Source organism: Pistacia vera, unplaced genomic scaffold (genome assembly GCF_008641045.1).
Source record: "Pistacia vera cultivar Batoury unplaced genomic scaffold, PisVer_v2 Contig41, whole genome shotgun sequence".
Classification (NCBI taxonomy): Eukaryota; Viridiplantae; Streptophyta; class Magnoliopsida; order Sapindales; family Anacardiaceae; genus Pistacia; species Pistacia vera.
The window spans coordinates 202,816-222,051 of record NW_022196235.1 but is presented as its reverse complement, the minus strand read 5'-3'; the positions used below and the strand labels follow the sequence as shown (position 1 = coordinate 222,051).

At 37.9% G+C, this 19,236-nt stretch overlaps 1 protein-coding gene and 1 pseudogene across 1 annotated transcript; one reads left to right on the top strand and one right to left on the bottom strand.

Moving 5' to 3' along the window:
- The first annotated feature begins 5,318 nt into the window (after window positions 1-5,318).
- Window positions 5,319-8,716, top strand: LOC116142484 (annotated as a pseudogene).
- A 1,556-nt stretch (window positions 8,717-10,272) lies between these two features.
- Window positions 10,273-12,295, bottom strand: LOC116142479 (protein ALP1-like). Its single transcript, XM_031427906.1, has one exon. It carries the CDS (start codon window positions 12,045-12,047, stop codon window positions 10,530-10,532), a length of 1,518 nt encoding a protein of 505 aa, XP_031283766.1. The 5' UTR covers window positions 12,048-12,295; the 3' UTR covers window positions 10,273-10,529.
- Window positions 12,296-19,236: the final 6,941 nt, after the last annotated feature.

Sequence of the window (19,236 nt, the reverse complement as noted above, 5' to 3'; positions counted from 1 at the left end):
CGAAAAGTAATTTTATTTTTAGTAAGCTTCATTTTCTCAAAAATTTTCATATATGTTCGGCCTGAATGGAAAATGAAAACAAGAACTGAAGAACTAAATTGAAAAGCATTGTTCTCCTTGATTAAAATTTTGATGCGAGCTTACGTCAGTTAAGATGATGTGAAACTAGTGGTTCAACCCGACCAACGAGCCGTAAGGAGGTCACAGCATAGGTCTCTAAGAATAGCACAAGCGACCTGATGCAGCCTTCCCCTACAGGTTCAGCTACCTGGGTCGGACCCTGCTTAGTGTTATACCAACATGCTTTGGACTTCATCTGTCACTCACGACCTGAAAATACTTAGCATATTTTTGTTAAAAACAAGGGGTCGCATCATCTCAAAATCGATACATGAAGAAGAGTGTTTTATTCGAACGACCTCTTCAGATGTTATCCATTACGCTTGACAGTTGGTCTGGTCAATAAAGTAAACTTTATTCTGACAGACGTGTCTCTTACGCAATAAGTGCCAACCATGTGCGTTAAATGTAAGCCATGTTGAAACGACATTCCCTTTCAGAGTATTAAATGTGGATGAGAGCGCATTAAATGCGGATGAGATAACCGCGTAGACTCTTGGTTACTCCAATGGAAGGAAACATCAATTGGCATCCATAAAGCATGAAGGTTACTCTTCACGTGGATTAACGACATGTGGTCATAATCAATGGCGAGAAACGTATCTCGCCCAAGCGTCGCTTGCTAGGGAAACCAATCGTCGTCTTTGCCCCTATAAAATCCCAAGTTCGCTTCAAGTTTTATCACATAACTCACATTTTAAGAGAGAAAAGCAAAGCTCTTGCACTTGTGAAATCAGTCTGTTCTTCTTCCAGTTGATGCGCACTTGTCATTACAACAAGAAGTTCATCCTTAGCAGTCAAGAGGTAAGGAGGACTCTTCTTCATTTTTCCTCTTTTATTTCTGTTACAAGCTTGACTTTACAGTAATGGTGGGTATAAACTGCCTAGTAAACCTACACGATGCATGTTTCTGGACAGTGGTAAAAAGAGAAAACTTTTTTTTTTTAAAGTGAAAACTTGGGGCACGGATTCTTGGGAATTCATTCTCAATGGTTTTTAGGGTTTTTCTAGGGGTTAAGGAAGGTAAATTACGGTTTCTTTTGCTCTTCCACGTCATCGTATGGGACACTATATGGAGACTAAGTCATCTCTGCATGTCGCCCCTTTTTCTTCGGCTCCTCTTTGATAAGTGAAGTTAACAAATTTTTTGTCTCTTTGCAGAAACTAAGATGACCAGGTTGACAGCTCTGACAGACTTTAACCGCATTGTGACGTTCGGTCGTCTACCCGAACAAAGTTATGGTGCAAGACTGCTCGTGACTACTGCCAACTTGCGAAAGTATGGTTTCTTTAACCCAAAAGCATCTTTGGAACCCCTGGCCCGTAAGTATCTTCACATTTAGGACACTTTTTTTTTTTTTTTTTTTTTTTTTTTTTTTTTTTGTGCAGAGGTGACCTTTCGATACATGCTCCATGGCGCGCAGTGACTATGCCATCTAGGGTTCCAAAGCACCGAAGAAACTAAGGGGTTCATATTTCCCCGGGTCGACCTGACGAGCCAGTCGAGGTGACCCCTGGCAATATCCCCATAGGAGGGGTACAGATTGGTGGCGAAAGGCGAACATCCATGGAGCGAGTGGAGAGGCTTTTCGGCCGTGGCTACTCACGTTGCAAAGCAGAAAACCATGGGCCAGAAGGCCAAGAAGGGAAACAGCTACTTACCAAGGAAGAGTCAGAGTCCAAGCCAGAGGGCTCGGGATGTTGCCCGAGGGATTGCAGCCTTACAGGCTTTCACTTGGGGTGCCCTCGAGGAGTGTCCTGGCACTTCGGCGGTCCTCGAGAGAGCGCGCAGGGAGAAAGGGAGGTCGTAGTTGCCAAATGAGGTGGGGCAAGCAACGAGTCGACGAGGTGCTTCTTCCTCTAGGATCAGACCTCATGTGCTGAATTCCACGGGGCAACGTCGAAGCACCTGCAGTCGGTGGTGTAACGTTGCTGGAATGCCAACTTGTTGCAGCCTTCGAGGAGTTCGTGGCTTCCCGACCCGCGGATTCTAGGCTATTGCACTTCAGTTGCAAAGCCGGGTAAAACAATTTGTTCTTGTCGAGGACTTTTTAGTATTAGTTGATTTCCTAACTTTATGATTTTCAAAAAAAAAAAAAAAAAAGGCTAACTCTTGTTTCTTTTCTCATACAGTTTCTGCTTACCTTACACATGACTAAACAGAAGATTGATATGGACTCTACTAGAGGATTCCACGAGCTGAGAGAGGAGAATACCAAACAGAAACAAGACTTGGGGCTCTGGACGTAGACGCGAAAGTGGTCCACATTCAGGCGAATTAATACTTGGTAAAGAGAAATTTTGCCCCTTACAGTGGACTTCCAGAGGGAATGTCGTTTCAACAATTTCTCTCAAAACTATACCCCAAATCAACCTTTCACACATGCACACACCTTTACAACCACATCAACTCAATTTATTAATTTAAAACTTAAATAACCCAACCTCAAAACCCATCTTCAACACTTACTATAGCCCATTTCCTCACTCCCAATCCATCTCTCACACTAAATTTAACTCCATTAACAACATACACAATACACCCACATACACACCAAAATTAGGTTTTTCCAACAATAAACAAGGAAATTGGGAGAAAGCTAGAGTTTGGGATGAATACAAGCATGATTACACTTACCTTGGCTCAAAATCACTCTCTCTCTTATTTCCTTTTCTCTTCCTTTCTTCTTCTTCTTCTTCTTCTTTCTTTTCTTCTCTTCGTTTCTCTTTTTCTCCTTTCTCTATTTTCCTTATCTCCTTATCGATTCTTTCCATTTGGGTGAACAACCCAATTTATACTAATTCTACCAAATTTTATTTGGCCCTCCATCATTTCAATTGTAACATTTTACTCCCACCAAGGCTTTGAATTCTTACACTTTGCACCCTACACCAAAACCAATTCCTTAGGGACACTGCTCACCGATATGGGGTATTACATGGGAAGGTCTTAAATTACTTGTCATTGTACTCAGATTCAAAAAGTTTCGAAAAAACAACGAATATTTAAAATTATGAGACTTAGGCTATGCTCTTGGACTAAAAACTAATAATGTTATTTGATCAGTTATTTTGTTACTTCTGTAATTTTTCTATAATGTTTTCATATCAGTTATATTTACTATTTTACCCTAGCACAAAAGAAACCCAACAATAAAATTTGCTATAAATGTGTCCTAAGGAGAGCTCACTTCAAGAGGTTATTGTATGGGATGACAAAATTGTGGATTAGATAGATCCAATCCAGTTAATCTAATCTCCAACCAATCCATTCTTATAATCTGAAGATAGATGGATTGGATTATGGATCATCCATCCATAAATTTTAATATATGTTTAATCTATTTTTTGTATTTTTAATCAAGTTTTCATAATGATTTTTGTATTTAGTCAAAATACAAATTTTCCTTCGTACTAATTTGTATTTTAATAAAATATTTAAAAATGTATTATGATAAATATTAATTATTAGCTAGCATCAACAACCAGTTTGATCATGGTCAACTGCCACCTCTTGCCTAGTCTGGGTCAACTTTCCCGACCTAAAGAATCTGGTTGAATTACCATATTCTGAAGCTTATTTTGGCTGCAGAAGGTGTGAATTACCATATTTTGACACTTATTTTGGCCGCAGAAGGTGGTGAAATAGTCCACCACATTTTGCGGCTATATTGGAGTCGGAATCCAGTGATTCAAATGGATTCCTATAGATTAGCTTGTTCCGGTCTTAATGGGAGAAATTTGACACAGTGGAACAAATTTTGACTTGACGCCGCTTAACGATAGTTGACTTGCTATTGACCAGAGTTGACCGAAGCTGGTGGTGCCCAACACCATTGTCATTTCAATTTTTTTAAATGAGTAAAATGTTCCACCCAAAGATTAGTGAAAATCCAAGTTCCCACCCCTGGTTCATTTATTTCAGAACACCCTTAAGTTAACATGTTTAATGATTTTTGGGTTTTGAACCAATATGGAGAATGTATTACCAAGCTGCCCTTACTAGTAAATTATTTAACCCAAATGATTTAGATTTTTCGGTAGTCACTAAGGAGGGGAAAATTGGGAGAAAAGGCTCAGATTCGGCCAAACTGGAGGCGAACGAGGCTGGGGGAAGGATGGATTTTGTCGGGGATGAGTGGGGGAAGCTAGTGGTGGTGATGGTGATGTTAAACAAAGTCGGAATTCGGCTGATCTGGACTTTTTTGGCAACTACGAGGGAGGGAAAAATCGTGGATAAAGGCTTAGATTCGACCAAAATGGAGGTGGATGAGGCTGGGGATGGTTGGGTTTTGTGGGGATGAGTGGGGGAGACTAGTGGTGGTAGCGGTGATGTCAAACGATGCCGGAATCCGACTTGGTCTTGATTTTCTAACAGCTGCAAGGGAAGGGAAAATCGAGGAGGAAAGGCATAGATCCAGCCAAAATGGAGGCAGACAAGGCTGGGGGATGGATGGGTTTTGTTGGGGATGAGTGGGGGAAGCTAGTGGTGGTGGCGATGATGTCAAACGACGCCAGAATCCGGCTAGATCTTGATTTCCGGTAGCCACGAGGAAGGGGAAAAACTCGGGAGAAAAGGCCTAGATCCGGCCAAAATGGAGGTCGATGAGGCTGGGGATGGGGGTTTTGTCAGGGAGAGTGGGGGAAGCTAGTAGTGGTGGCGCTGATGTCAAATGGCACTGGAATCTAGCAGGTCTGGATTTTTCTGGCGGCCACAAGGGAGGGGAGTAATGATGGGTGCTTGTAAGAGAAATTTGAGATGTAAGGGTTATTTTAAAATTTCATTTTTATTTAAGAATTTAATGCGATTTAATTGACAACTTTACCTTTACCGTTACATTAAATGATTTCTGTTAATTTAAGGGTGAGAAAGTGGAATAAATAAAACTAGGGGTGGGAACTGGAATTTTGCTAATCTTGGGTGGGAACATATGTTTACTCTTTAAATTATAAAAAAATTATGAAATTTTATTCAATGAATTAAATGTTTTTAAGTTCTTTTGTAATTTTGTTCAATTTATATATGTGATGTAAATTATAGTGAGTGTTTCCTCGGGGTAATTAAACCTAACTTTTCACCAACAATTGAGGATCTTATGATAGTTTCCAAAACATTGGGGATTCGTAAGTCTGATATCTCAGGGTGTTCATTTTTTTACGTAAAAAGAACTGCCACTACCGCATCCCGTCATCCGGCGCTCAAATACCGGTAAATAAACTGAGGAGGCGAGAGAGGAGGCGAGACTGACAGAAGCCATGAGTGATCCCTATTATCGATACGATGCCTCCGCAGACAGAGGTTCGTTCTTTTCCCTAGCTTTAATTCTCAAACTCTATTGCGCACCGTTAGCTAACAGTTAAACCTTAACATTCGAATTCTTTGTTTGTTTGCCGAGAAAATGTGAGAAAATAAAGTGAAAAGTGAGGTCTAAATGCTGCCAAGACTATTACGTCTTAATATCTAATTACTGATAGATGCTTTGCTTTGTCTATACAAAATCTTAATTCTTATGTATTACAAATTTGGTAGTACAGCTATAAGATGATTGCCTAGTTTATTCGTAATGTGATAGTCGATCTTTAAAGTTTTTAGATGATGAAAATCGCGTTTGTAATTTTAGAATTTCATTATTGTGTTATGTTTTACGTTTATTAAGCCAAACATTGGTGTCTAACTGTTTTCTCTAGTTACTGTCTGATGTTTAGGTTTCTTAATTGAATTTTGGATGCCTGATCCTAATGCTTTCAACGTTTCCTTCTGTTGAAGAATCGTATGTAGGTACTTCTCTTCATTTTCTGCTTGGTTGATTAGTTCACGTGTCAACAGTGTCATCTCTCCTTGTTCAATTACTTTGGAAAATTTCACCTTGTTTCTCAAGGTTGGTTGTGTAAAGATATGATGGACGGGTGGCTGAAATGATTGTAGCTCTGACGGAATGACTGAATTAACATTTGCTCATATTGAAGTTCTTGACTTTAGATGGATCCTATGAGTGCTTGGTGTTCCTTTGCCGAACCATTGCTTTCTTACTTTATGAACTTACGTTGGTTCAGTCTCACGTCAATGGTCCTTTGGTTATTGATATTTGCTACGCACATGTTGGTGCTTTATGATAGATGGTTTCTAGTCTTCACATCTGTCTTTGCACTATTATACTTTAGTGCCATGTCTTGGGAAGATTGCTGCTGTTATAATTAAGTTGATGAATAGTAGAATAACCTTGCATGAAAAAGATGTAGACAGCATATTACTGTTTTGATGTATGACATAGTTATCTTTCCTCTCCATCTTTTCCTGTTTCTAAATTGGTTTTAGCATAGATATTCCCATTGATAATCCTTTTGTAACAGGCAGTGTTGCAAGGTCTAGCTTTCCTGGCTACTTGACTCCTAAGGCACCCTCTTTGTTTCATCAACCTTTGGGCTCTAGTGATTTGCGAGTTGCTTCTGATTTTCCACAGAGAGAAGTAAAAATTTCACTGTAGACAGTTTTTAGTTATTCTACAATTGGTGTACGTAATGAGGGGATTTCTTTTCCTTTTGTGCTTTTACTTCCAGATAAGTGCAGTGCGGCCTTCGCCATATGGCTTGGATGAAACTGCAGGGATTGGAGTTCATCCTGAGCCTGTTATGGGTGCAATCACAGCAGGAGCTAGTGTAAAGGGCTACTCATCTCCACAAGATCCAAGTTTAATAGTTCAAAGACGGGAGTGTTGCACTAGGCATTGGTCCACCATTCCGGTAGGATTGAAATGCCCAATTCTTTGAGAAACGTTAATGGTCCCTGCTAATAAAAGGAGAATCAAACATTCTGTTTGTTGATGGACTCCCAACTGACTGTACCAGAAGAGAAGTAGCTCGTACTTTTTCCTATGTGTGCTTTTGTGCGTACATGTGTATGTATGTGTGCATTATCCTGTTGATGTGTGACATCTTGAGATGCCTGGTGCTTCTTTTAATTTCATGATGGTCATTGGATACTTTAGAAATGTGAAAAATCAGTACATATAATTGAGTTTCGAATCGAAAAATTTCCATCATCTTCAGGCATTGGCTCTGCTGCACCAGAATGAGATATGCCTTGTGACGTAATGAAAAAGTAATGAAATGTTCTTGAAAATCCATTAATCAATTGCTTGTTCTGTCTCCTGACATATAATCAAAAGATCTTTTCCGTCCCTTTATTGGCTATAGGGAAATCAAAGTTGTCACAAGGAGCCCAGACGTGTAAGTACAATAAACCTATTATACTTGTTTGGAGGCAGGGCTTACATTGTCAAACTGAGAGATTCCTTATTCATTTATGTCAAATAAGTTTCAAGTCTCAGTGCATAGGTTTATCTGGAGAATGACTGAGAATGTTTGTTCATCTAACGTCAGCAATTTTTTGGAGGATGGAATGATTAGTGACTCTGGTTTTGAGTGTCCGGAATCTTGATGGTGGTATAGTGTACCCTGTTTATAGCATCGTAATTAACTCAACTCAAGTTGACCTGAAAGCTATACACTGAAAATTTTACTCAACTATTTAGAGTAGTTATATGTATCTTTGTTGCTATGTTGCTCTATTTAGCCTCACTTATTCAATTACTTACAAGCTTTTGGATCTGTCCGATTTGTCTCAGGGAGTATGGGGGTGGTTAGGTCTTTAATGCCCATCCAAAGATAATATGAATTTTACAAAATTGATAAATATTAGATTCAACTAATGTGAAGATTTTACAATGCATATATGGTATACATTCAATGAATCAATTCTGGCCCATCAACTTGTCATCATTTTCTAGTTCTGATGCTCATATGATTACATTCTGTGCTATTTCTGTTAGATTTATGTTTTCAGAGTTCTGTAATTTTCTCAATAAATAAGTGTGTTACAGAGTGAGAGTGGAGATAAGGCTATGGTTTTTGCTTCGTGGAGTTCATGGACTCAAAGTGTGCTGTGACTGCTATGGAAGCTCTTAATGGTAGGGTAATACAAGAAATATTTTGATGTTTCTATCAAATATTTTTGGAAAATTCTTGAACTTCTCTTTACTTTCATTTAGGGACAATGGGAAAAGGATACTTCCATATGCAGTAAATTCATTGCTAGCATACTTTATATTTAATATAGTTCAGTGTTGATTATAACACAACACATTGCATTTACATTCTTTCAAAATTTCATGTTCGTTACATTATGGCAGCAGGTGTCAACTTTATTATTATCTTTTACTTGCATAGGCTTAAGATAAATAGTTTCTTTATTGGAAGAAAGAAACTACTCAATTGATATGCATGCTGAACTCTCGGCACTAATCTGTTATCAAGATTGATGCTTGAGGGTGTCAAATGATTAATCATTTTACTCGGGAATAGATCTCTGACAGTCTGTAATGTGGGTTTTCTCTACAGGTTACAAGTTTGATGATAAAAAACCTGAGTCCCCTACTTTGAGGATCCAATTTGCACAGTTCCCTTTCCGTCCATCTGATGGTGATGAGCAGCGGATTGGGATTCCACGGTGAGTACTTGTGCATGGTTGGACGACAATCCATCTAGTTGGTTTGGATTTGTTATGTTATAGAAACAGGCGTCCTCATTTTGAATTGTATAGTTTGAGCCATTCTGTGGTTTTGAGTAGCCATTCTCATATAAAATACGTTTGGGTGATTAAATAAGCTTGTACATTCCTATTGATGCTCCACCCTTAGGCATTGGTGGTTGCGTAAATTTATGTCATTTCTCCCAACAATGATGAAATGGACCTCATAAATTGAAAATGCCATTTATTTTTGACGTCCTAATTCCATCTTCAAATTTTTAATCCTTCCCTACTTTATCACATGTTTTTCCTCCTTGCCTTAATTCGTTAATAATGATGTTAAATAAAAAAAGATTTATAATCTTAAAATATTTAAAATTCACATTTGAATGCTAATTGTATGTGGCACATAAAAAATTGAAATCTTATAGTGTTTGGTTGCAAGAATATGATTGATATGAAGCCAGTCAAATGGTTGAAAATTGAAATGTTAAAATCATGCAAATGATTAAAAAATTCGTCTTCATCTAGAGAGAGAGAAGATAAGCCTAGGGTATGAAAATTGAAATCTTTAAAGCAGTTGAGTTATAAATATCTTGCATCATGGTTTCAATTAGAATAGAAATTGGATGAATTTGGGTATGAAAACAGAGGGTAGATTAGAGTAGCAGCACTTGATATTATTTCCATGACATTTTGTGTGGATTTTCCCAGAAGTTAAACGAATGTTCAGATTGGAAAATTCTGTGAGTTGTGATTTGTGAATGCTGCTGTGAGTTCCATATGTTTGAGAAAGGAGAATATTGATGATTTCACACTACACATCTGGAAAGGTGTCATTTTCATCATCCTTGCCTCTGTGAAATATAGGCATCTTTTCAGCATTAAGTTACATTAATATCGCACAAATTGCTTACTCATACCAAATATCTTATAGTTTCTTGGTAGATACAGTTGAAACAACATAAATAAACAAACAAAAACCAAGGGAAAGTGGACCTCCATGCAGTTTCATTTATCATATAATTAACAACAAATTTGCAGTGCCGGCAAACAGGGGTTAGTGACATTTTCAGAGTCTATGATGAGATGGTTGTTTACATTTTGTTATATGGTTTATGTTAAAAGTAGCAGTTAATATTAGTGTTTAAATAGAGAAGACATGATCCCCTACTTAAGCTAACTCTGATGATGATTGCCCATTTCATGTACTGCTTAATCAAACATATTGCATCATTTTTTCAGTTATGAGAAACCTATCGAAAATTAAATATCATTGTTACATGGTCATGAAGTGTGCTTGTTTAATTTTCAAACAGTGAGAAGGAACTTAAACCATATAATAATCCAACTCTTAGGTTTGGGAATTTGACCATTTTATAACAGCAAGATTCATGCCAATTTGAGTGTTGATGAGTCAAATAACAGAATAATATAAGTGCAAGAGGTATAAAGCAAAATGTTATGTCTGCAACACATAAAAACTTTCCTTCAAACAGATATACAAGAACATTAGTTTGTGTTTCTGGGATCATTGTCATATATGCAGCTAAATAATCACAGAATGATAATACATAACATTTCAACATTTGACATTAACACTTATAAACCATAGCAAAAGAAGATATCATAATGTTAAATTTCATTCATCTTTTTATTTCTTGTTGGAGTATGGAACCTAGGCTACATTGTTTGTCATCTTTGGGTATAAACTTAAAAGCTATGTAAGACTAGCAATGTTCATCAATTTGAAGGAGGGGCAAATATATATATGTAATGTTTAGATAGCCCCTTCATCAAATTAGGATGAATACACAACTATGATAATTCATTAACAAAAGAATCATATTCTCATCAAATGAACAAACACAACTCCATTCAACTATAAATATGCATTGCCTGCAAGGCCATGGTGCAAAAGATTATGAGCAATGGCATCTCTAGCCTTCATTGAGCTGGCTGACCTCAGAGGAACATCGGGGATCATCTCATCGTCAACAAGGTCAAATTTCAAGCTTCGATCCATCTCCTCATTGCTCATCTCACATATATTATGCAGCACACAACATGCCCCAAGAACCACTGGCAGGTCCTGCAATTTAATCTCTGTTCTTTTCTGCAAACAGCTCCACCTTCCTTTCAACCTCGCAAATGCATCCTTAGCAACCCTTTGAATCTCCCCGATTTTCTCATTGAAGGCATGTTGGGTCCATGTCAAATTCTGCTGTGTATAAGGTACCAACACCCAATCCAGTAAGGGATACCCTGAACCTCCAACAATCCACACTCCCTTCAAAAGACCCCCGCTTGCTCTTTGATACAAGGCAGACTTCTCCAACACCTGATCATCAGGCATCGAACCAGGCCAACCAATGCATACATCAGTAAAAACCCCTTTCGGATCCACAACACCTTGTACCGTAATCGAATACGAAGTCTTCTGATTCCTCTCAGTATGCCTCTTGTTGAAATAAGCTGCAACACTAATCTTAGGCGCTATAATAGGAATATGTGTGGTATACATAGAACCAACCGCATTTGGTATCCCGGACATGACTTCATACTCTTCTTTAATCTTCCTCAAACCCTCTTCATCCGGCCATTGTAAATACTTTGGCATTAACACACTCCTAATAGCTGTACAAACTTCAAGAACCAATTTATGACAAGTTGAAATGCCTAAACCAAACCTTTTTGACACGAGTCTAAGTGGCTCACCAGTGGCAAGTCGCCAGATACAAACGGCAACCCTTTGCCTCACAGGAATTGCATTCCGCAAAGTTGTATCTTCCTTGGCAATAACAGAATTCAGCTCTTCGCATATCATATCAAAAGTTTGCCTTCTCATTCTGAACCATTTCTTGAACTCCTCTTCTGGGTAATCAGGACTATTGCACTCATCCCACCAAGCCTTTGACCGGTCTTTGACCCACAAACGCCTGTGCTGGGCCGTGCCCGGCCCACCGCTTCCTTGCTTGACAGACTTTTGTAGATTATCTGATTCAGCAACGGCAGCGATGGTGGCAACGGAAGAGGCGAGAACGCGTGTCTTCTTTCTATTTATATGTTCAGTTTCTTCTGAATAGTAATCTTGAAGATCGGAGTAATACTCCAACATGGTTTTGGTCTTCTTCTTGTGATTTGTGTCGAAGAGTGATTTAGCTTCAGCAGAGGCTTTGTTCTGCTCTTCTTCAATGCCCTTCTCGTGTTCTTCCAACAATATCAATGAAGTAATAATACCCTTTAAGTCTTTCTTCTTCCCTCCTTCTTCTCCATCATCATCTTCGCGAAATGATTTCTTATCATGTTCAAACTCATCGCTTTTAACGCGATGATCTTTCTCATCTTTTCGCCTCCGTTTCCTGATACTATGAGTGGTTGCTGTGGTGGTGTCATTCATAATTCGAAGAAAAGTTGAAGATTGAAGCAAAAGATGAACTGTACATACAAATAGAAAAGAAGAGAAATGATGGGTTTGTTTGTTGGATTGAGAGAAGGGAGAGTTTGATATAAGGAATGAAAAAGGGGTAAAGAAAAATCAAGAAAGTCTATGAAATCGGGTTTTAACGGTGTGAACAAAGTGTGAACACAAAGATTTGGAATACGGAAATGGGGGAGGGAAAAGTTTGATAATAATAATAAAAAGAGGTCGATGAAGTTTCGTTTGTTTGGTTTGGCATAAATGTCAAGGAAAATGATATAAAAGTTCAAAGATCAAACATAGTTGAGTTCAATGGATAAGTGAAAAACAAACGTGTGTAGTGTGAACACGGCAGGTGCAGTACTTCTTTAATAATGGATGATGTGGGCTGGGGGTGGTGGGGGTAGGTGCTGTTGGACGGTGACTTTGATTACGCGGATGCATATGCATCTGTAGATGCGGATGGCATCTTTCATTTTTCTCAACTTCTTTTGGAATGTCTAAATCTCACTTACTACCCCTACTTCTCTTCAAAATTATTTTATTGCCGCTAGGTTAATAAACCACCCCTTTGTTGATCCTCGAGAAGGTGATGCTATGTGTTATATCTAAAAAAATCAGAGCTGGTGTTGATCTCTTTCAGCAAGAACCAATCAGAGTTTAGGAAGGTTTTATGCTATCCAAGAGCTACCACGTTGCTCAATAACAGAAAGAATATGACTGTCATTGACTTAACAGATTTATGTTTTATCTGTAAGTGATTGAGGACCGCACACTTATCCAAGCCCCAGATAATTTGAGGATACTTCTTAAGTTATCAGCTAATGGGAGGTAAGGAAAGACTTTCACGTCACCTACCCACTTGCAGATTTATAATCATTACCTTTAATTCATCTACTATAAATAGATGACTCCCCTTCTCATTTTCAGGATTCTGATACTGAACCCTCATTTTGATTGTAATATTTATTTTCAAAACAAAGATAACCTATAGGAAAGATACTGACTTGATATTCTCTCTGAATATTTATTCATTGTACCTCTATTCGTTGTTTGTTATACGCGATCTCTTGTAATCTCTCATATATAAAAGAAACAGTAGACGTAGGATTTGCTTTAAGCATCCGAACTACTTTAAAAATCATCTCTCTCATTTATTATTCAATTTTTGTATCTGATTATAATCATTTACATGTAATTTCTAAGTCCAGTATAACACTTTGCACGTGCGAATCGTTGATGTCAAAATCACGAATCAACACTATGTATTTCAATTATCCAAATTTTGGATCTCAACTTTGGATCTCAAGTGAGATTATATATATATATATATATATATATAAAGAGAGAGAGAGAGAGAGAGAGAGAGAGAGAAGTGTATGTTGGATTTGTCAAACTGCGTCACTTAGTTTGTGGGTCATATTGATAGAATTTTGCAACATTTCATTGAATTGTTTTAGAAATTTTGAATAAAGGTGAATGAGTTGTTCCAGCCGCCTAACGATAGTTGACTTGCTATTGACCAGTAGTTGACCGACGTGGGGTGCCCAACACCATTGCATTTCAATTTTTTTAAATGAGTAAAATGTTCCCACCCAAAGATTAGTGAAAATCCAAGTTCCCACCCCTGGTTTCATTTATTTCAGATACCCACCCTAAGTTAACATTGTTTAATGATTTTTGGGTTTTGACCCAATATGGAGAATGTTTTACCAAGCTGCCCTTACAGTAAATTACTTTTAACCCAATAGATTTAGATTTTTTCGGTAGTCACTAAGGAGGGGAAAATTGGGAGAAAAGGCTCAGATTCGGCCAAACTGGAGGCGAACGAGGCTGGGGGAAGGATGGATTTTGCGGGGATGAGTGGGGGAAGCTAGTGGTGGTGATGGTGATGTTAAACAACGTCGGAATTCGGCTAGATCTGGACTTTTTTGGCAACTACGAGGGAGGGAAAAATCGTGTGATAAAAGGCTTAGATTCGACCAAAATGGAGGTGGATGAGGGCTGGGGATGGTTGGGTTTTGTTGGGGATGAGTGGGGAGACTAGTGGTGGTAGCGGTGATGTCAAACGATGGCGGAATCCGACTTGGTCTTGATTTTCTAACAGCTGCAAGGGAAGGGAAAATCGAGGAGAAAAGGCTAGATCCAGCCAAAATGGAGGCAGACAAGGCTGGGGGATGGATGGGTTTTGTTGGGGATGAGTGGGGGAAGCTAGTGGTGGTGGCGATGATGTCAAACGACGCCAGAATCCGGCTAGATCTTGATTTATCCGGTAGCCACGAGGAAGGGGAAAATCGCGCGAGAGAAAAGGCTAGATCCGGCCAAAATGGAGGTCGATGAGGCTGGGGGATGGTGGGTTTTGTCAGGGATGAGTGGGGAAGCTAGTAGTGGTGGCGCTGATGTCAAATGGCACTGGAATCTAGCTAGGTCTGGATTTTTCTGGCGGCCACAAGGGAGGGGAGTAATGATGGGTGCTGTAAGAGAAATTTGAGATGTAAAGGGTTATTTTAAAATTTCATTTTTATTTAAGATTTAATGCGATTTAATTGACAACTTTACCCTTAACGTTACATTAAATGATTTTCTGTTAATTTAAGGGGTGAGAAAGTGGAATAAAAAAACTAGGGGTGGGAACTGGAATTTTGCTAATCTTTGGGTGGGAACATATTGTTTACTCTTTAAATTTATAAAAAAATATGAAATTTATTCAATGAATTAAATGTTTATTAAGTTTTTTTGTAATTTTGTTCAATTTAATTATGTGATGATAAATTATAGTGAGTGTTTCCTCGGGGTAATTAAACCTAACTTTATCACAACAATTGAGGATCTTATGATAGTTTCCAAAACATTGGGGGATTCGTAAGTCTGATATCTCAGGGTGTTCATTTTTTACCCGTAAAAGAACTGCCACTACCGCATCCCGTCATCCGGCGACCTCAAATACCGGTAAATAACTGAGGAGGCGAGAGAGAGGACGAGACGACAGAAGCCATGAGTGATCCTATTATCGATACGATGCCTCCGCAGACAGAGGTTCGTTTCTTTCCCTAGCTTTAATTTCCAAACTCTATTTGCGCACCGTATGACTAACAGTTAAACCTTAACATTCGAATTCTTGTTTGTTTGCCGAGAAAATGTGAGAAAATAAAGTGAAAAGTGAGGTCTAAATGCTGCCAAGACTATTACGTTAATATCTAATTACTTGATAGATGTATGCTTTGTCTATACAAAATTCTTAATTCTTATGTATTACAAATTTGGTAGTACAGCTATAAGATGATTGCCTAGTTTGTATTCGTATGTGATAGTCGATCTTTAAAGTTTTTAGATGATGAAAATCGCGTTTGTAATTTTAGAATTCATTATTGTTGTTAGTTTTACGTTTATTAAGCCAAACATTGGTGTCTAACTGTTTTCTCTAGTTACTGTCTGATGTTTAGGTTTCTTAATTGAATTTTGGATGCCTGATCCTAATGCTTTCAAACGTTTCCTTCCTGTTGAAGAATCGTATGTAGGTACTTCTCTTCATTTCTTTGCTGGTGATTAGTTCACTGTGTCAACAGTGTCATCTTCTCCTTTGTTCAATTTACTTTGGAAAATTTCACCTTGTTCTCAAGGTTGGTTGTGTAAAGATATGATGGACGGGTGGCTGAACTGATTGTAGCTCTGACTGGAATGACTGAATTAACATTTGCTCATATTGAATCTTGACTTTAGATGGATCCTATGAGTGCTTGGTGTTCCTTTGCCTGAACCATTGCTTTTCTTACTTTATGAACTTACGTTGGTTCAGTCTCACGTCAATGGTCCTTTGGTTATTTGATATTTTGCTACGCACATGTTGGTGCTTTATTGATAGATGGTTTCAGTCTTCACATCTGTCTTTGCACTATTTATACCTCTAGTGCCATGCTTGGGAAGATTGCTGTGTTATAATTAAGTTGATGAATAGTAGAATAACCTTGCATGAAAAAGATGTAGACAGCATATTACGTTTTGATGTATGACTAGTTATCTTCCTCTCCATCTTTTCCTGTTTCTAAATTGGTTTTAGCATAGATATTCCCATTGATAATCCTTTTGTAACAGGCAGTGTTGCAAGGTCTAGCTTTCCTGGCTACTTGACTCCTAAGGCACCCTCTTTGTTTCTCATCAAACTTTGGGCTCTAGTGATTTGCGAGTGCTTCTGATTTTCCACAGAGAGAAGTAAAAATTTCACTGTAGACAGTTTTAGTTATTCTACAATTGGGTACGTAATGAGGGGATTTCTTTTCTTTTGTGCTTTTACTTCCAGATAAGTGCAGTGCGGCCTTCGCCATATGGCTTGGATGAAACTGCAGGGATTGGAGTTCATCCGAGCCTGTTATGGGTGCAATCACAGCAGGAGCAGTGTAAAGGGCTACTCATCTCCTCCACAAGATCCAAGTTTAATAGTTCAAAGACGGGATGTTGCACAGGCATTGGTCCACTATTCCTGGTAGGATTGAAATGCCCAATTCTTTGAGAAACGTTAATGGTCCCTGCTAATAAAAGGAGAATCAAACATTCTGTTTGTTGATGGACTCCCAATGACTGTACCAGAGAAGAAAGTAGCTCGTACTTTTTCCTATGTGTGCTTTTGTGCGTACATGTGTATGTATGTGTGCATTATCCTGTTGATGTGTGACATCTTGAGATGCCTGGTGCTTCTTTTAATTTCATGATGGTCATTGGATACTTCTTAGAAATGTGAAAATCAGTACATATATAGAGTTTCGAATCGAAAAATTTCATCATCTTCAGGCATTGGCTCTGCTGCACCAGAATGAGATATGCCTTGTGACGTAATGAAAAAGTAATGAAATGTTCTTGAAAATCCATTAATCAATTGCTTGTTCTGTCTCCTTGACATATAATCAAAAGATCTTTTCCGTCCCTTTATTGGTATAGGGAAATCAAAGTTGTTCACAAGGAGCCCAGACGTGTAAGTACAATAAACTATTATACTTGTTTGGAGGCAGGGCTTACATTGTCAAACTGAGAGATTCCTTATTCATTTATGTCAAATATGTTTCAAGTCTCAGTGCATATGGTTATCTGGAGAATGACTGAGAATGTTATGTTCATCTAACGTCAGCAATTTTTGTGGAGGATGGAATGATTAGTGACTTGGTTTTGAGTGTCCGGAATCTTGATGGTGGTATGTGTACCCTCTGTTATAGCATCGTAATTAACTCAACTCAAGTTGACCTGAAAGCTATACACTGAAAATTTTACTCAACTATTTAGAGTAGTTATATGATTCTTTGTGCTATGTTGCTCTATTTAGCCTCACTTATTCAATTACTTACAAGCTTTTGGATCTGTCCAGGATTTGTCCAGGGAGTATGGGGTCTGGGTTAGGTCTTTAATGCCACATCCAAAGATATTATGAATTTACAAAATTGATAACTATTAGATTCAACTAATGTGAAGATTTTACAATGCATATTATGGTATACATTCCAATGAATCAATTCTGGCCCATCAACTTGTCATCATTTTCTAGTCTTGATGCTCATATGATTACATTCTGTGCTATTTTGTTAGATTATGTTTTCAGAGTTCTGTAATTTTCTCAATAAATAAGTGTGTTACAGAGTGGAGATAAGGCTATGGTTTGTGCTTCGTGGAGTGTCATGGACTCAAAGTGTGCTGTGACTGCTATGGAAGCTCTAATGGTAGGGTAATACAAGAAATTATTTGATGTTTCTATCAAATATTTTTGGAAAATTCTTTGAACTTCTCTTTACTTCATTTAGGGACAAGGGAAAAGGATACTTCCATATGCCAGTAAATTCATTGCTAGCATACTTTTATATGTAATATAGTTCAGTGTTGATTATAACACAACACATTGCATTTACACTTCTTTCAAAATTTCATGTTCGTTACATTATGGCAGCAGGTGTCAACTAATTTATATTTATCTTTTACTTGCATAGGCTTAAGATAAATAGTTCTTTTATTGGAAAAGAAACTACTCAATTGATATGCATGCTGAACTCTCGGCACTAATCTTGTTAATCAAGATTGATGCTTGAGGGTTGTTCAAATGATAATCATTTTACTCGGGAATAGATCTCTGACAGTCTGTAAATGTGGGTTTTCTCTACAGGTTACAAGTTGTGATAAAAAACCTGAGTCCCCACTTTGAGGATCCAATTTGCACAGTTCCCTTTCCGTCCATCTGATGGTGATGAGCAGCGGATTGGGATTCCACGGTGAGTACTTGTGCATGGTGTGGACGACAATCCATCTAGTTGGTTTGGATTTGTTATGTTATAGAAACAGGCGTCCTCATTTGAATTGTATAGTTTGAGCCATTCTGTGGTTTTGAGTAGCCATTCTCATATAAAATTACGTTTGGGTGATTAAATAAGCTTGTACATTCCATTGATGCTCCACCCTTAGGCATTGGTTGGTTGCGTAAATTTATGTCCATTTCTCCAAAATGAGAAATGGACCTCATAAATTGAAAATGCCATTTTATTTTGACGTCCTAAATCCATCTTCAAATTTTAATCCTTCCCTACTTTATCACATGTTTTTCCCCTTGCCTTAATTCGTTACTAATGATGTTAAATAAAAAATGATTTAAATAATCTTAAAATATTTAAAATTCACATTTGAATGCTAATTGTATGTGGCACATAAAAAAATTGAAATCTTTAGTGTGGTTTGCAAGAATATGATTGATATGAAGCCAGTCAAATGGTTGAAAATTGAAATGTTAAGAATCATGCAACATGATTAAAAAATCTCGTCTTCATCTAAGAGAGAAGAGATAAGCCTAGGGTATGAAAATTGAAATCTTTAAAGCAGTTGAGTTATATAATGATCTTGCATCATGGTTTCAATTAGAATAGAAAATGGATGAATTTTGGGTATGAAAAAGAGGGTAGATTAGAGTAGCAGCACTTGATATTATTTCCATGACTTTTGTGGGATTTTTCCAGAAGTTAAACGAATGTTCAGATTGGAAAATTCTGTGAGTTGTTGATTTGTGAATGCTGCTGTGAGTTCCATATGTTTGAGAAAGGAGAATATTGATGATTTCACACTACACATCTGGAAAGGTGTCATTTCATCATCCTTGTCCTCTGTGAAATATAGGCATCTTTTCAGCATTAAGTTACATTAATTA